The 16,828-nt window shown below is 44.8% G+C and overlaps 2 protein-coding genes across 2 annotated transcripts in view; one reads left to right on the forward strand and one right to left on the reverse strand.

Annotated features, from left to right (window-relative positions):
- Window positions 1–1,322: 1,322 nt before the first annotated feature.
- Window positions 1,323–3,329, reverse strand: fgf20a (fibroblast growth factor 20a). The gene is made up of 3 exons (XM_038981226.1): window positions 3,053–3,329; window positions 2,433–2,536; window positions 1,323–1,568 (listed from the first exon to the last, which is right to left on the reverse strand). Exons 1-3 carry the CDS (start codon window positions 3,327–3,329, stop codon window positions 1,323–1,325), a joined length of 627 nt encoding a protein of 208 aa, XP_038837154.1.
- Window positions 3,330–6,393: 3,064 nt separating this feature from the next.
- micu3a (mitochondrial calcium uptake family, member 3a) overlaps window positions 6,394–16,828 on the forward strand; it is a 46,190-nt gene continuing 35,755 nt past the window's right edge. Inside the window, exons 1-4 of the mRNA XM_038981374.1 lie at window positions 6,394–6,486; window positions 8,580–8,727; window positions 10,459–10,490; window positions 11,666–11,744. Of these exons, the coding sequence (XP_038837302.1) occupies window positions 6,394–6,486; window positions 8,580–8,727; window positions 10,459–10,490; window positions 11,666–11,744 (352 nt within the window). The remainder of the gene's footprint in view (window positions 6,487–8,579; window positions 8,728–10,458; window positions 10,491–11,665; window positions 11,745–16,828) is intronic.

Genomic DNA, 16,828 nt, shown 5'->3' on the forward strand with positions numbered 1-16,828 from the left:
ATAAGGCCCGAGGAGGTGTGGTATATGGCCAATATACCACGGCTAAGGGCTGTGTCCAGGCACTCCGCTTTGCGTCGTGCTTAAGAACAGCCCTTAGCCGTGGTATATTGGCCATATATCACAAACCCGAGGTGCCTTATTATGTTATAAACTGTTATAAACTGGTTACCAACGTAATTAGAGCAGTAAAAATAAATGTTTTGTCATACCCGTGGTATATGGTCTGATATAGCACGGCTGTCAGCCAATCAGCATTCAGGGCTGGAACCATCCAGTTTATAATAGTAATCAGACCATGTTTCAGTATTACTGTATGTTATTGTATTTGTATGAAGAAGACAGACCAGTGTATCTGAAGTGTTAACAGGTTTATTCCTCACTGGAACCCAGTGGAACTCTGGCTCTTTCTGATGACATAAGAGAAACATGGACGCCCCCGATGATGACAAGCTCGGGAATAGTGACAACGCGGCCTTATACAAACCATTGTCTAAATAAAAACTCCTAGGACAAGACTTTCTTCAGTCTGTTTGAAAGGACATGTCAAATGCAGTACTTTACACAGTGGCACAAAATACATCTCTGATGGCTTATTTTTAATATCTTATGTATACCTGTAAAAAATATATTCTCAAAATAAATAAATATATAAAATAAATATATGTCCCAGAAAAATGCATAAATAAAAAAAACTGAAACAGGATAAGGTTATTTTGTAAGTCTTTTTTCTCTTCTCGTCCATGCTCGTTGCTCGTGTCAGGGAATAGAATGCAGTCACGAAAGGTTCAGAACAGAATTCCTTCACAAGTCTTCTAGAGTGTTTCGTCAAAACAGTCCACCTGGGGTACCACAGAAGAACACAAAGTCTACACTCCGCTGGAGGACCATCCGCTCTTCTTCTCCTACTCCCATTTCACTACAGTCAGATTGACCAATCAGAATCTCAGAATACACTCAGGGGGTGGTGGAGAAGAACCATCCGGAAAGATGACATCAGCAGCTCTGGAGGTGATCCCTTCACCTTCCAACACGATGCTCAAAACAAAGATGGCCACTAGGCCAGCCTCTCTTTTGGCCAAAAAGCCCCTATTAAACACCTGTACTCCTTTCTCCTGGGGCTGCACCGGGGACCACAAGGCCTGGCTTCACACATATTTCCTATCCACCCCACAGCCCCCAAGCGACCTTTCCTCCATTTTGTTTCCATAGGAAGCCATAGGGAGACTGACGATATGCAGACCCTTCACAGGAGAGTACTGAGAGTCACGGTGCAGTGTACTGGGTGTGTAGCGTCGCAGGGACCAACACACTCCCACCGGGTCTCAGCTGTGGCCCAGGACCTCTCTGTAGAGTTCAGGTACACGGTCGGGATCTACGGGCCTGGGCAGGAAGTGGGTGAAGCGCTGGTGTCGCCGGGAGCGGGCGCCGTCCCTGGACGTGCCGTCCTTGTTGAGCGCCACGAAGTAGTGCGCTCCCCGGTCACCGTGTCTGTAGAGGTTGGATGAGTACGTGTTGTACCAGTTCTCCTCAAACTGCTCCCGGAAGACGCACTCGGCTGTCAGCTTCTCCTAGAGAGAGACAGAGCGAGAGAGAGAGAGAGAGAGCGGGAGGGAGAGGAGAGAGAAGAGAGTTGATTAGTGAAATGTTACACAACAGAGCAGTGTTATCTCAGTGTCAATGCTCACACACAAATACACACTTCCTTGCAGAACAAAATGTATGCCACCTGCTGGTTGGTCATATCTTATCACCCTCCCAGATGAACAGGACAATAGAGGAGGCAGAGGAATTCTCTCTTTCAGTTGATGCTGAATAGTAACCTCTGTTATTACCTCCTACACAGAGATGCCCATGAGAATGGAGAAGCAGCACTGAATACAAGACACATCATATGTAGCCTACAGTTTATCAGTGTAGACTTTATGTAGGCAGTATGAAGGGTATATGTAGGCAGTAGGTATGCAGGAGGCAGTATGAAGGGTATATGTAGGCAGTATGCAGGCAGTATGAAGGGTATATGTAGGCAGTATGAAGGGTATATGTAGACAGTATGAAGGGTATATGTAGGGAGTATGCAGGCAGTATGAAGGGTATATGTAGGCAGTATGCAGGGTATATGTAGGCAGTATGAAGGGTATATGTATTCAGTAGGTATGCATTAGGCAGTATGAAGGCAGTGCGCAGGCAGTATGAAGGGTATAAATAGGCAGTGTGAAGTGTGTATGTATTCAGTAGGTATGTGTTAGGCAGTATGAAGAGTATATGTAGGCCGTATGAAGGGTATATGTAGGCAGTGTGAAGGGTATATGTAGGCAGTGTGAAGGGTGTATGTTTTCAGTAGGTATGCATTAGGCAGTATAAAGAGTATATGAAGGCAGTATGAAGGGTATATGTAGGCAGCATGTAGGCTATATACTAATGTAAATACTTACAGAGCCGTAGAGGTCTCCCTTGCTGTTCATGCCCAGGTATAATCCACTGTCCACCCCACGGATGCTCACCATCCCCACAGCCAAGCTGATGAACTCCAAAATACCTGCACATCAAACCAGCAGGACAACATTAGATTAACATCACATATTATGATATCACAAGTCACAAGGGCATGAGTTCAGCCAGTCATTGAGGGATATATTGTTCAATGCTTAGTACTGAATTCATACTCTTATGTCTATCATGGAAGCTGTTATCAGTAGGCATTATTTGCTATCTTGCTGATAAGAAGGTCAGTTATGAAAGGTAAAGAAATTCTGCCAATCTATTCTCCATTGAGGAAATGAATTGTGTTGCAATATGTGCGAACATATTATGGGGTGTCTGAAATAGTAACTATGGTACAAAAACACATGCACACATTATAGATTAGACAGGATGCAATAGGTATATGTGTCCATAATCATAACATTATAATATTCATAATATAAATAGAATTAGTCTATTCAGAATCATATTCAGAATACTAAGAATAACAATGATAATTATAATCCTTATACTACTGTCATAACTGTATAATAACTGCATTATTGCGCCGAAATATTTTCTGATGGCTTACCAAATCTGCTATGGTCTTTCCTGGTGCCTTGCACTGTGCCATCGGGCAGTATCTCGAGGTGGAACCCGGTCCTGCAGTACAGCTGCCTCCTCCGTAGAATCCCCTTTAGATGCGTCAGATCCGACGGCGTGCTCCGCGACAACCTCTCCGCCGACACCAGGTGCTCGCTCATCAGTCCGGGGGTGTCCCCCGCGGGCGTCAGGACAAAATGCGATCCGTGTCCGAAGCTATCCAGGCCGTGCAAGGAAAATGTACCCACCTCGCCCACTGCCCCCATCACAAAAACGATTGAAACCAGAAACAACCGCCCAGCACGCTTCACAACCAGCCGCCTTGAACCGGGTAGAAAAGTTAACGTGCTGTGCTCCTGAAAGAGGGATCCTCCTGAGTCAATGTGTGTTTTTGCGCAGTCACCAAATGCGTTTTTTCTCTCTCTTGCAAGTACGCGTTTTATTTACATCCGCATATTATCCGTTTATCCTCAGTTCAGCACATGCTCTCCTCTCTCGACCTCGGGCTACTCCCCTTTGCTCTGTTTGTTCGTCCGGGTTTTCCTCCCCTCGCAGTCGTTGATGCGGTTGCCGGGAGAGTGCTCAGCTCGTGCTCACTGCGTTCTGCAAATGAAGAGTGCGAGCGTGAGAGGAGCGCCACTTTAAATATATTCCGTATGTAAATTCCCTCTTGCCGTATGCTAATGAGACGCTTTATAGATTTATTTTTGAAACATAACTCCTTGATCCTTGACCGTCCTCACACCTTTGATGTTCAGTTTCATCTGCATCGCCGATTATCATCATCCCATAGATGGATTATGAAAAGTACTGTAAGCGATTAGAATGGAGAACAAGTGAGAGAGAAGTCAATGAGAGTTGATCCTTTAATAAAACGCCGTGTGAATCAAGGAGGTTTTCTCTATGGTGTCGCAGGGGAATGCGCAGTAGCCTACGTACAGAACACTACGGCTTCCCTGGCTGGCTCCAAGTGGTTTGGTGCACTAGGCGAGTGCAGCCAGTGAAGAGGTGTGTGTGAGAGTGTGTGGGGGGGAGGGGGGGGGGGGGGGGGTTGTGTGTGTGTGGAAGACGTATGGCAGGTGGAGAGGCAATGGGTGGGAGGGAGGGGAGAACAGAACAAGACTAGGGGATGCGGGGCGGTGCTTTGAGTTGACAACTGCACTGACTGTCAGGAGTGTTATGTTCTCCACAAATATATACCCTGCAGCAGTGTGTGTTAAGGGGGTGTGTGTTTGTGTTTCTATTGTGTGTGTATGGGTGCGTGCGCGCACGTGTTCATATAGTAGATAATTACTATCATCCTAAACGCTTTATAACCCTACGGCTCGAGTGACTCAGGTGCAGTCATTTGCTGCTGGGGGTGAGAGAAAAACTTCCCCTTCTTGTGCGTCATTTTCGCGCACAGATGTTGATTTATTGCCGCGCTTGTTTTATGTAATCCAGCGGCTGTTCCGCGGCGTGTTTAGAAACAGAACCAGCCGCACATCTGTGCAAACTGCATCACTTGACTGTCAATCTTCCACTGATCTCCTGGCCTCTTTGAACACGCTCTTCTTAATTGTGGTCTTAAAGAGGATAGGAATCAAAGACCAGAGCGATCAAAGTTGAGAGATCTTGTAAGGGGACCAACAACAGTCAGGGGGAACTTGGAGGTAGAAACCTGTTTGAACCTAGAGCTTCAAAATAGCCAGATAGGCCGAGGTTACCTGACACCGTCACCGAGAGTTCCCCCAGAAATACAACGCAATAGTTCAAGCCACTTTGCCAATATTATAAACGTTTACAAATAGCCTGTTGTGTATACAATGAATAACACCATCCCTATGTAGACTATTGTATTCGATTGATTTGGAGCATGGGACAATATGGTAGCCCACCAGCGCATCAAATAGTTCAAGCCACTTTGCCCATATTAGTGATCCTACATTTACAGATAGTCTCCAGTGTATAGGCCTATGCCCTAACATGTATTGCATTGAATTGATTCTGGCATGGGAGAATAGGGTACAGGGGAGGCAGCCAGTGACCTGAGTCTAACTGATAGGGTACAGGGCAGCAGCGCATGCAATGCATCTGCCTGGGCCTGGGAATCGACTGGTTGCAAATGACCTAGTGACCATTTCCACACATAGGTGATTCATCAACATCTCTCTCCGGGGACCTTTCTCTCCCTGTTGGGTTCCCAGGGCTCATTAGTATTTATGATTTCCCCCAAAATACCTTGAAACAAAATCGATGCGCACGGCGCAGAAGCGATCAATCAATATGCGCGCGCGGATCGATGCGCCACAATGAAGACGTCAATTACATGCCACATTTCCTGATGACATTGGCATTAGATGAATTGTTTCCAGGGTCACATTGAAAGATCTTCCCACTGCACATTGTGGAGCTCCGTGCAGAGTAAATGCAGTGTTGTTTGATCTGTTTTTAAATATATATATATATATATTGTAAATGGGAGTGGGGAGAAAACCACACAGGCCTTTGCATGACCAGGTGGTTGCAGGCATCAAAGGGAACTTGAAGAACCCATCGGCTTAACGTTGATATATAAAGCATTAGTGTATAGCCAATGGAGTAAGTCAAAGGGAACTTGAAGAACCCATCGGCTTAACGTTGATATATAAAGCATTAGTGTATAGCCAATGGAGTAAGTCAAATGCAGCAATCTTTGTTCTCTTACTATCTGTCTTACTCCGAAACGTACTTGATCCAGCTGTAAGAAGTTATTGTGTAACATCATGATGAAACAACATGATCATGATTTGCAATAAATATATATTTTTATGAATACAACGACGTATTACTAGTCTACATTATGTTTTATTTGGAGTCTCTTGTCATTCGTGTGAATAGGGCTTGTCAAAATTTGCATGGGTCCTGATTCTCCTGAATGTAAAAAAATATTGGCTTCTAATTAGAATAGTAACGCAGCTATGTATATAATTCACCAAGGTTCAGAAATAAGCACCTTATTCTGTCCCAAACCCATTAGAGCATCATATCCATCTGTTTTGGTGGCTGGTTCAAAGCAGAACTTCGATCAGAGCCGCAGCATCCCAAACTCCAGTGAATCGGCGTGAGAATATGATCCACATCTCGCGAGGAGTGAGAATACGTTTACCCTTCAATACTCTCATCATAGCAACAACAATGGCCGCTTTTCGCAGACTGGCTTCAATCGTAAACAGGTTAAATGTCTGGTCCGCTCCGAGAAACGAGCTCCGCGGCGCTCAGACGACTACCGGAGGTAGGACACAGAGATGCCTCGCTGTTGGGATGTGTCTCGCAACCGGGGGAGCGGTGGCATTTTATTTGTACAACGACATGTACAGTCAAAGATGCAGGAAGAGGATGGGATATAGCTTCAGTGGCCGCGACCTGCTCCCTGTCCTTTCCGCTGTAGAAGCACAGCAAAAGGTATAGACTTCTAATTTACACTATGTGCTTTGACAAAATAGTCTATGAAAAATGCCACGCAGCGAGTACTCTTGTCCCCGAAAAGTATTCGTATGTTGACAGAATACAAACTCGCTGTCTAAGCCATTCTGTCATGAATGTGTTATAGCCTACGTGGGTGAGCGTGATCTGAGAATTCGAGAAGCGCCTATTCGAGAAGCGCCTATTTCAATGTGTTTTAGTAATATGTTCTTCTTTTGAAATGTTGTTTGGAAACCACAGCCTATTAGGCTACTAGTTACATTTTTCTCTGAGCGGATAAATTGTGTCATTTCTTTACTGTACAACGGAAACAATAGGCCCACTATTTCCAGAGATGATATCGAGGCACACTGAAGAAGGAAGGGCGCTCTCCGCTCGAGACAGTGCTGAAATGACACGCGCGCGCCCCTTTGACGTAGTTATCGCAAAGGATGCCAACGACTGTTCGTAACTTCCTAACAAAATAATACAATTGGATTTCTTATTGTAATTTTATTATAAACATATGCTCGTTATTTCTTATCCCATGACCAACTTAATTGGTAATGGAAAGTACATGTAAACAACCAACTATTTCAAATCATCCCCACTTGTGGAAGGATATCATATTTTGGTTCTCACGGTCTGGATGACTTTGTTCGGATCTTGTTTTTACATGCCCTTATGTGGGTACTCAAAACAACATTTTCTATTGCAGTTCTAAGAGCTTTTGAATGAATTCTCTTAACTTTTATTTGATTACTTAAACATGCATGTAGGTTACAGACATATGCCTTTTACTGATTTCTGTATAGGCCTAATTCTGCTTGACAAGGCACTGTTGGGGTAAATATTAAAGTCCCATTGGAGACATTGACATTTACTGCTTGGAATGCATGCCACAGTGTGATGGAATGGTTGGAATGATGGACGTATTTATTCATTTATCAGAAATATTAAGTAGTAGTGAATTAAGTTATTTGTACAAACCCAGAGCATTAATCAGAGTTAGAGGGCCAGGGGGGGGGGGGTCAAATCCATCCAAAACCCCTGAAGTCAAACCAGGAAGTGACTTCTTCTTCTACCCCTCTCTGGGGAAATGTCCTTCCATTTCTCTCCATTCAATTAATGCCTTTGGAGAAGAAAAAAAATCCCTTAACACAAACTCCTCATGAAAGCTTTATGAATGAATCTGTATGCAAATTGGGCTCCAGCGGAAAGTAGAAAACCTCTGTTCATCGTTTCCTCCCGTCAGGCACAGCAGAGTTAGTTCGTTATTTATACCCTTTTCTAATTACAACCCAAGAAGTCGTTTCTTTTTCTTTGCGCAGTGGCACTTTGGTGTATTTTAATCAGGCAAGCTGTCTTTCCCTCAATGCCTTGTGTGAAAGAGCCAGAGGTGGATCTAATTATAGACAGAGAGACCCAAATAAAGATGCCGCTAAGAATTCATTCAAAGCAAGGACACGATAATGGTTCAGCTGGCATCTTCAAGAAGACAGTGTGTGAGCAGTGTTGTCTCTCTAGAAGAGATACTATTCTGTTCAACAGCAAGGCTGTTCTTGAGACTTTCTCGTTAGTAGCCCATTGCTTGTAGGATTGCTTGGTCTTGCCAGGTGGATTGTGATATTTGATTTCTCTATTACAGCGATGATAGAAGGATGGAGAGAAGGAGAGAGGGTGCTCGGGGGAAAGAAAGAGGGATAGTGTAGTAAAGAAAGTTGAAATGGACTGGTTTAGCTGGCATCTTCGAGAGACAGTGAGAGGAGCAGTATCAGCAGTATTGTCTTTCTAGAGGAGCTGTTTGCTTCTGGCTACTGTCTAGAGTATTGATTGGAGGGCTGCTTGCCAGGCGGAGGGTGATATTTGATTTCTCTAGCACAGCTCTGATAGAGAAGGAGGGAGCGAGAGACAGGAAGAGAGAGAGAGAGAATCACTGAGAAAGAAAGGCTCGTTTTTATTTCTTCACCCTTAGGCCCAGGCAGAAAGATATTACAGTACGGTTTCAAAATGCTCAAGTCCACAGTGCATTGCATTTTAAATTGTCCATAAGCAAAACCAAGCAGTTTGTTTGTCTGTTTGTGTGTTGCCAGACGCGGCCGTTTGACTTTGAGGAAGGGGACGTGTACATGTCGTCCCACGAGCAGCGCTTCCGTCTGTTCAGCTCAGTGGAATATGAGGGACAGCTTTACATGACCCCACAGAACTTCATCGAGTCCGTCACCATGAGCGAGCCCCGGAGTATGTACTACTAGGAAACAGTTACCACATGTATGATAATATTTTGGGAAACTGGCCCTCCATCTTGGCTCCAAAAGTTCCACGATGATTTCTAACCTGGAATGTATGTTACCAACCTTCCGGATCCAAAATGGTGCCAATTAGAAAATAATAGTTTCACTAACTCAGTTCATATCGATCCACCAATGCCTCATTAAGTGAATTTTCTTTTTATCTGTTATGTTTTGTGATCTATAATGTTCTGCATGGCTTAAATAGCGCTGCATATAGAGACCAGGGCCCGTATCCACAAAGCCTCTCAGCGTATGAGTGCTGATCTAGGATCTGTCCATATAATCCTGTTCATTATGATCTTAAAGGCCAAACTGATCCTAGATCAGCACTCCTACTTGAGATGCTTTGTGGATATGGGCCCTAGATGATTTTTTGGGCAAAAAATTCAGCAAAAAATACAAGAGTTTTCTATTAATAAACCACCATTGAATATAATCATATAATCATCCTGACAAAGCAGACTGAGAGTTGAATGAATTTCCACCAACCCTAGAAGCTGACATTTAAATCCAGAGAGCCCTTTCAGAGATTTGAAGTTCACTGTCATTAACATGTACTACTCTGACACACACACACACACACACACACACACACACACACACACACACACACACACACACACACACACACACACACACACACACACACACACACACACACACACACACACACACACACACACACACACACACACTAACTCCCTGTATAAGCCAGCTAGCCCGACTCAGCGGCGCTACATAGCGCTGGTTGCTATGAGAGACATAGAAAGGCCCATGGTTTGTTTTTCTCCCTCTGCCAGTGTAATGCCTCTGTTTTGGGAGGTTTCTTAACAGATAGCTCATAGCCGGTGGACCTCAGAAGATACGGGCATGTGTAACACTGTTTAGTCTGATGGTTAATGCTGTCACACAGTACACGGACCAGACTCCCAACTGAGAATGGGATAGATGGGGCTTTTAAAGTGTGTGTGTATGTGTGTGTGTGTGTGTGTGTGTGTGTGTGTGTGTGTGTGTGTGTGTGTGTGTGTGTGTGTGTGTGTGTGTGTGTGTGTGTGTGTGTGTGTGTGTGTGTGTGTGTGTGTGTGTGTGTCATAGGCCACCTAATGTTTCCTTTGAGGTTGAATTAGACCACCCCTTTATAAAGACCAAAACAAATCTGCACTTTTACTAGAACATTGCCCCAGACAGACACAGTGCTACAGTACAAAGCTAAGCAGAGGGCACTTTATGGCCTTGTAATAGGTCTATGGTGACAGTGTATGGATGTGTTATTATGACTATGGAACCCCTCATACTGATGTTATCTGATCCAGCCCACACACACTCCGTTATGCTCTCTCTCTCTCTCTCTCTCTCTCTCTCTCTCTCTCTGTCTCTCTCTCTCTCTGTCTCTGTGTCTCTCTCTCTCTCTCTCTCTGTCTCTCTCTCTCTCTCTCTCTCTCTCTCTGTCTCTCTCTGTCTCTCTGTCTCTCTGTCTCTCTGTCTCTCTGTCTCTCTGTCTCTCTGTCTCTCTGTCTCTGTCTCTGTCTCTCTCTCTCTCTCTCTCTCTCTCTCTCTCTCTCTCTCTCTCTCTCTCTCTCTCTCTCTCTCTCTCTCTCTCTCTCTCTCTCTCTCTCTCTCTCTCTCTCTCTCTCACTTGCTCTCTCTCTATCTCTCTCCCTCTCTCCCTTTCCTCCAGACAAGAAGCCGTGGATGTCCCTCACTAAACAGGTCTGAGAACAGTTAGTATTTTTGTTGATGAAGAGCTATGCTATAAAACTCCTGTTCCTACCTATACATGTAATGTATGATAAACTGTATATTTAAAACATATTTATATAGAATGTTTTAGGCAGGGCTAGTGATGATAAACTGTATATTTAAAACATATTTATATAGAATGTTTTAGGCAGGGCTAGTGATGATAAACTGTATATTTAAAACATATTAATATTGAATGTTTTAGACAGGGCTAGTGATGATTAGTTGACAGCTTGCTGTAATACCGTACATATACAGAATAGCCATCTTCCCTATTCACACTTTAGTCATTCAGCATACTCTCTTATCCAGAGTGACTTACAGGAGCAATTACAGTTAAGTGCCTTGCTCAAGGGCACATTTTCACCTAGTCGGCTAGGGGATTCAAACCAGCGACCTTTCAGTTACTGGTCCAATGCTCTTAACCTCTAGATTACCTGCCTCCCCACTGCCGTAGTATTGCAGCAGCTATTGACTTGGAACCATGTTATCCTATACAAGCTACTGCAGACGTAGGATCTTAATTTAAGCCAGTTTGCTACAGCAGGAAAATAATTCTACAGCAACAGGAAATGTGAATTATTATGTGGATTATAATTAATGGTCAATTTTGTTGGGATTGATACATTTTTCGTAAGGGAAAATCAAATCTGAAATTTCAGTGTGGAAGTTCTCCTGCGACAGGGTGATCAAATTAAGATCCCCCATCTGTTCCTAACATGCAGCAACAGCATAGCATGTTTGTATGTTCTAGTCAGACAGTGACACTTCTAAACGTTAAAGTCATGACTCATGGGCTGCATCCCAAATGACACCCTTTTCCCTCTTCCCTATGTACCCTATTCCCTATTTAGGGCGGCAGGGTAGCCTAGTGCTTAGAGCATTGGACTTCCCCAAGATACTAATCTGTTGTCCTGAACAAGGCGGTTAACCCACTGTTCCTAGGCCGTCATTGAAAATAAGAATTTGTTCTTAACTGACTTGCCTAGTTAAATAAAGGTCAAATAAACAGTGCACTACTTTTGAACAGGGCCCATAGGGCTTTGGTGACTAGTAGTAGACTATGTAGGGAAAAGGGTGTGATTTTGGACATGGAGTGGGTGTGTGTCTGTGGAGACTCATAGCATTGTTTCTGTTGACATCAGGAACTGGAGAAGACCTTGGTAGACACTCCAGCGGTGTGGCAGGGAACGTCCAAACTGTTCCGGAACCTACGGGAACGAGGTAGGGACTAAAGGAGCGTTCTGTGTACCTCGTAAGGGATTTTGTGTGTGTGTGTGTGTGTGTGTGTGTGTGTGTGTGTGTGTGTGTGTGTGTGTGTGTGTGTGTGTGTGTGTGTGTGTGTGTGTGTGTGTGTGTGTGTGTGTGTGTGTGTGTGACTTACTTCACACACAATTCCTCATGGCAAAGGCACCTTGAGCTAGTACAAACATACACACGCACACTCTCACACACACACACACAAACACACACACACACACACACACACACACACACACACACACACACACACACACACACACACACACACACACATACACACAAACACACACACACACGCAGGCACTCGCACACACACACACACACACACACACACACACACACACACACACAAACACACACACACACACACACACAGGCACTCACACACACACACACTCACACACACACACACACACACACACACACACACACACACACACACACACACACACACAAACACACACACACACACACACTGATTAGCATGTTATCTGAGAGTGTAAGCACTTTGATATAGTTAAACTCATGGAAAGTCATGTACAGACCTGTCACAGCTACAGACCTGTCATAGCTACAGTCCTGTCACAGCTACAGTCCTGTCATAGCTACAGTCCTGTCATAGCTACAGACCAGTCACAGCTACAGACCAGTCATAGCTACAGACCAGTCATAGCTACAGTCCTGTCATAGCTACAGACCAGTCACAGCTACAGCCCTGTCATAGCTACAGACCAGTCATAGCTACACTCCAGTCATAGCTACAGTCCAGTCATAGCTACAGTCCTGTCATAGCTACAGTCCAGTCATAGCTACAGACCAGTCACAGCTACAGACCAGTCATAGCTACAGTCCAGTCACAGCTACAGTCCAGTCATAGCTACAGACCAGTCACAGCTACAGCCCTGTCATAGCTACAGACCAGTCATAGCTACAGTCCAGTCATAGCTACAGTCCTGTCACAGCTACAGACCAGTCACAGCTACAGTCCAGTCATAGCTACAGTCCTGTCACAGCTACAGTCCTGTCACAGCTACAGACCAGTCATAGCTACAGACCAGTCATAGCTACAGTGAAAGTGGTGCAGTGTGTCTTGGTGTATCTAGTCCAGGCTGTATGACAGTGACAGTACTACACGATGTCATAATGCTACAGGCTGTATGACAGTGACAGTACTACATGATGTCATAATGCTACAGGCTGTATGACAGTGACAGTACTACATGATGTCATAATGCTACAGGCTGTATGACAGTGACAGTACTACATGATGTGATAATGCTACAGGCTGTATGACAGTGACAGTGCTACATGATGTCATAATGCTACAGGCTGTGTGACAGTGACTGTGCTACATGATGTCATAATGCTACAGGCTGTATGACAGTGACAGTGCTACATGATGTCAAAATGCTACAGGCTGTATGACAGTGACAGTGCTACATGATGTCATAATGCTACAGGCTGTATGACAGTGATAGTGTTGAGGTGTGTCTAGCTGTACAGGCTCTGGTCACAGTGTGGTTCCTCTAAGCCGGGTCCGGTGCCACACGGTCCCCCCTGTGGTCACCTTACGGTTGCCCTGGTAAACCCTAAAAATAGAATGACTCTCTCTGCTCTTCCCATGCCATCCTCTCATCCTATACTTTCCTCTCTTCTCATCCTCTTCTCTTCTCCACCTCTCCCCTCAGTTCCCTCTCCTGTTTTCCTAGTCACCCTCTCTTTCTTTATCCCTCCTCTTCTCTGTTTTCCTCCCCCTTTCTTTCCTCTCCTTTCATTTCCCTCTCTTTGCTCCCCTCTGTTCTGCCATCCAATGCTTTCCCTCCCCGCCCCTCCTCTCTTCTCCTCCTCTCTTTTCGCCTCTTCACCCTCTCCTCCATTCCTCTAGAAACATGCAGCAGCTCTCTTCCGACAGCAGAGCCTGCCCTCCATCCATCCTCTCCAACATAAAAATTGAAACAATGAAAATGAATCACATACATTAATAAGACATAAACTGTACCACAGAGAGAGAGACATACTGTACGAGAGAGAGAGAGAGCGATGGATACTGTACGAGAGAGAGAGAGATGGATACTGTACGAGAGAGCGAGAGATGGATACTGTACGAGAGAGAGAGAGATGGATACTGTACGAGAGAGAGAGAGATTGATACTGTACGAGAGAGAGAGAGATGGATACTGTACGAGAGAGAGAGAGATTGATACTGTTCGAGAGAGAGAGAGATTGATACTGTTCGAGAGAGAGAGAGATGGATACTGTACGAGAGAGAGAGATATTGATACTGTACGAGAGAGAGAGAGATGGATACTGTACGAGAGAGAGAGATTGATACTGTTCGAGAGAGAGAGATGGATACTGTACGAGAGAGAGAGATATTGATACTGTTCGAGAGAGAGAGAGATGGATACTGTACGAGAGAGAGAGATGGATACTGTTCGAGAGAGAGAGAGATGGATACTGTACGAGAGAGAGAGATGGATACTGTACGAGAGAGAGAGATGGATACTGTACGAGAGAGAGAGATGGATACTGTACGAGAGAGAGAGATGGATACTGTACGAGAGAGAGATTGATACTGTACGAGAGAGAGAGAGATGGATACTGTACGAGAGAGAGAGAGATGGATACTGTACGAGAGAGAGAGAGATGGATACTGTACGAGAGAGAGATTGATGGATACTGTACGAGAGAGAGAGAGATGGATACTGTACGAGAGAGAGAGAGATGGATACTGTACGAGAGAGAGAGAGAGAGAGATGGATACTGTACGAGAGAGAGAGAGATGGATACTGTACGAGAGAGAGAGAGATTGATACTGTACGAGAGAGCGAGAGATGGATAATGTACGAGAGAGAGAGAGATGGATACTGTACGAGAGAGAGAGAGATGGATACTGTACGAGAGAGAGAGAGATGGATACTGTACGAGAGAGAGAGAGATGGATACTGTACGAGAGAGAGAGAGATGGATACTGTACGAGAGAGAGAGAGATTGATACTGTACGAGAGAGAGAGAGATGGATACTGTACGAGAGAGCGAGAGATGGATACTGTACGAGAGAGAGAGAGATGGATACTGTACGAGAGAGAGAGAGATGGAGACTGTACGAGAGAGAGAGAGATGGATACTGTACGAGAGAGAGAGAGATGGATACTGTACGAGAGAGAGATTGATACTGTACGAGAGAGAGAGAGATGGATACTGTACGAGAGAGAGAGAGATGGATACTGTATGAGAAAGAGAGAGATTGATACTGTACGAGAGAGCGAGAGATGGATACTGTACAAGAGAGAGAGAGATTGATACTGTACGAGAGAGAGAGAGATTGATACTGTACGAGAGAGAGAGAGATTGATACTGTACGAGAGAGAGAGAGAGATTGATACTGCACGAGAGAGAGAGAGATTGATACTGTACGAGAGAGCGAGAGATGGATACTGTACGAGAGAGCGAGAGATGGATACTGTACGAGAGAGAGATTGATACTGTACGAGAGAGAGAGAGATGGATACTGTACGAGAGAGAGAGAGATGGATACTGTACGAGAGAGAGAGAGATGGATACTGTACGAGAGAGAGATTGATGGATACTGTACGAGAGAGAGAGAGATGGATACTGTACGAGAGAGAGAGAGATGGATACTGTACGAGAGAGAGAGAGATGGATACTGTACGAGAGAGAGAGAGATGGATACTGTACGAGAGAGAGAGAGAGATGGATACTGTACGAGAGAGAGAGAGATGGATACTGTACGAGAGAGAGAGAGATGGATACTGTACGAGAGAGAGAGAGATTGATACTGTACGAGAGAGCGAGAGATGGATACTGTACGAGAGAGAGAGAGATGGATACTGTACGAGAGAGAGAGAGATGGATACTGTACGAGAGAGAGAGAGATGGATACTGTACGAGAGAGAGAGAGATGGATACTGTACGAGAGAGAGAGAGATGGATACTGTACGAGAGAGAGAGATGGATACTGTACGAGAGAGAGAGAGATTGATACTGTACGAGAGAGAGAGAGATGGATACTGTACGAGAGAGAGAGAGATGGATACTGTACGAGAGAGCGAGAGATGGATACTGTACGAGAGAGAGAGAGATGGATACTGTACGAGAGAGAGAGAGATGGAGACTGTACGAGAGAGAGAGAGATGGATACTGTACGAGAGAGAGAGAGATGGATACTGTACGAGAGAGAGATTGATACTGTACGAGAGAGAGAGAGATGGATACTGTACGAGAGAGAGAGAGATGGATACTGTACGAGAGAGAGAGAGATTGATACTGTACGAGAGAGCGAGAGATGGATACTGTACAAGAGAGAGAGAGATTGATACTGTACGAGAGAGAGAGAGATTGATACTGTACGAGAGAGAGAGAGATTGATACTGCACGAGAGAGAGAGATTGATACTGTACGAGAGAGCGAGAGATGGATACTGTACGAGAGAGCGAGAGATGGATACTGTACGAGAGAGCGAGAGATGGATACTGTACGAGAGAGAGAGAGATGGATACTGTACGAGAGAGCGAGAGATGGATACTGTACGAGAGAGAGAGAGATGGATACTGTACGAGAGAGAGAGAGATGGATACTGTACGAGAGAGCGAGAGATGGATACTGTACGAGAGAGCGAGAGATGGATACTGTACGAGAGAGCGAGAGATGGATACTGTACGAGAGAGAGATTGATACTGTACGAGAGAGAGAGAGATGGATACTGTACGAGAGAGAGAGAGATGGATACTGTACGAGAGAGAGAGAGAGATGTATACTGTACGAGAGAGAGATTGATACTGTACGAGAGAGCGAGAGAGAGATGGATACTGTACGAGAGAGAGAGAGAGAGAGAGAGAGATGGATACTGTACGAGAGAGAGAGATGGATACTGTACGAGAGAGAGATTGATACTGTACGAGAGAGAGAGAGATGGATACTGTACGAGAGAGAGAGGGATGGATACTGTACGAGAGAGAGAGAGAGATGTATACTGTACGAGAGAGAGATTGATACTGTACGAGAGAGCGAGAGATGGATACTGT

Source organism: Salvelinus namaycush, chromosome 42, assembly GCF_016432855.1.
Source record: "Salvelinus namaycush isolate Seneca chromosome 42, SaNama_1.0, whole genome shotgun sequence".
Lineage (NCBI taxonomy): Eukaryota > Metazoa > Chordata > Actinopteri > Salmoniformes > Salmonidae > Salvelinus > Salvelinus namaycush.

What these genes read in the sequence shown, in the direction of transcription:
- fgf20a (XM_038981226.1), bottom strand. Translation starts at nt 3,329, where the DNA reads ATGGGGGCAGTGGGCGAGGTGGGTACATTTTCCTTGCACGGCCTGGAT. An exon ending in GAAAGACCATAGCAGATTTG is followed by an intron (nt 2,537 to 3,052) that starts GTAAGCCATCAG and finishes TTTGATGTGCAG; the next exon opens with GTATTTTGGAGTTCATCAGC. An exon ending in AGGGAGACCTCTACGGCTCT is followed by an intron (nt 1,569 to 2,432) that starts GTAAGTATTTAC and finishes GTCTCTCTCTAG; the next exon opens with GAGAAGCTGACAGCCGAGTG.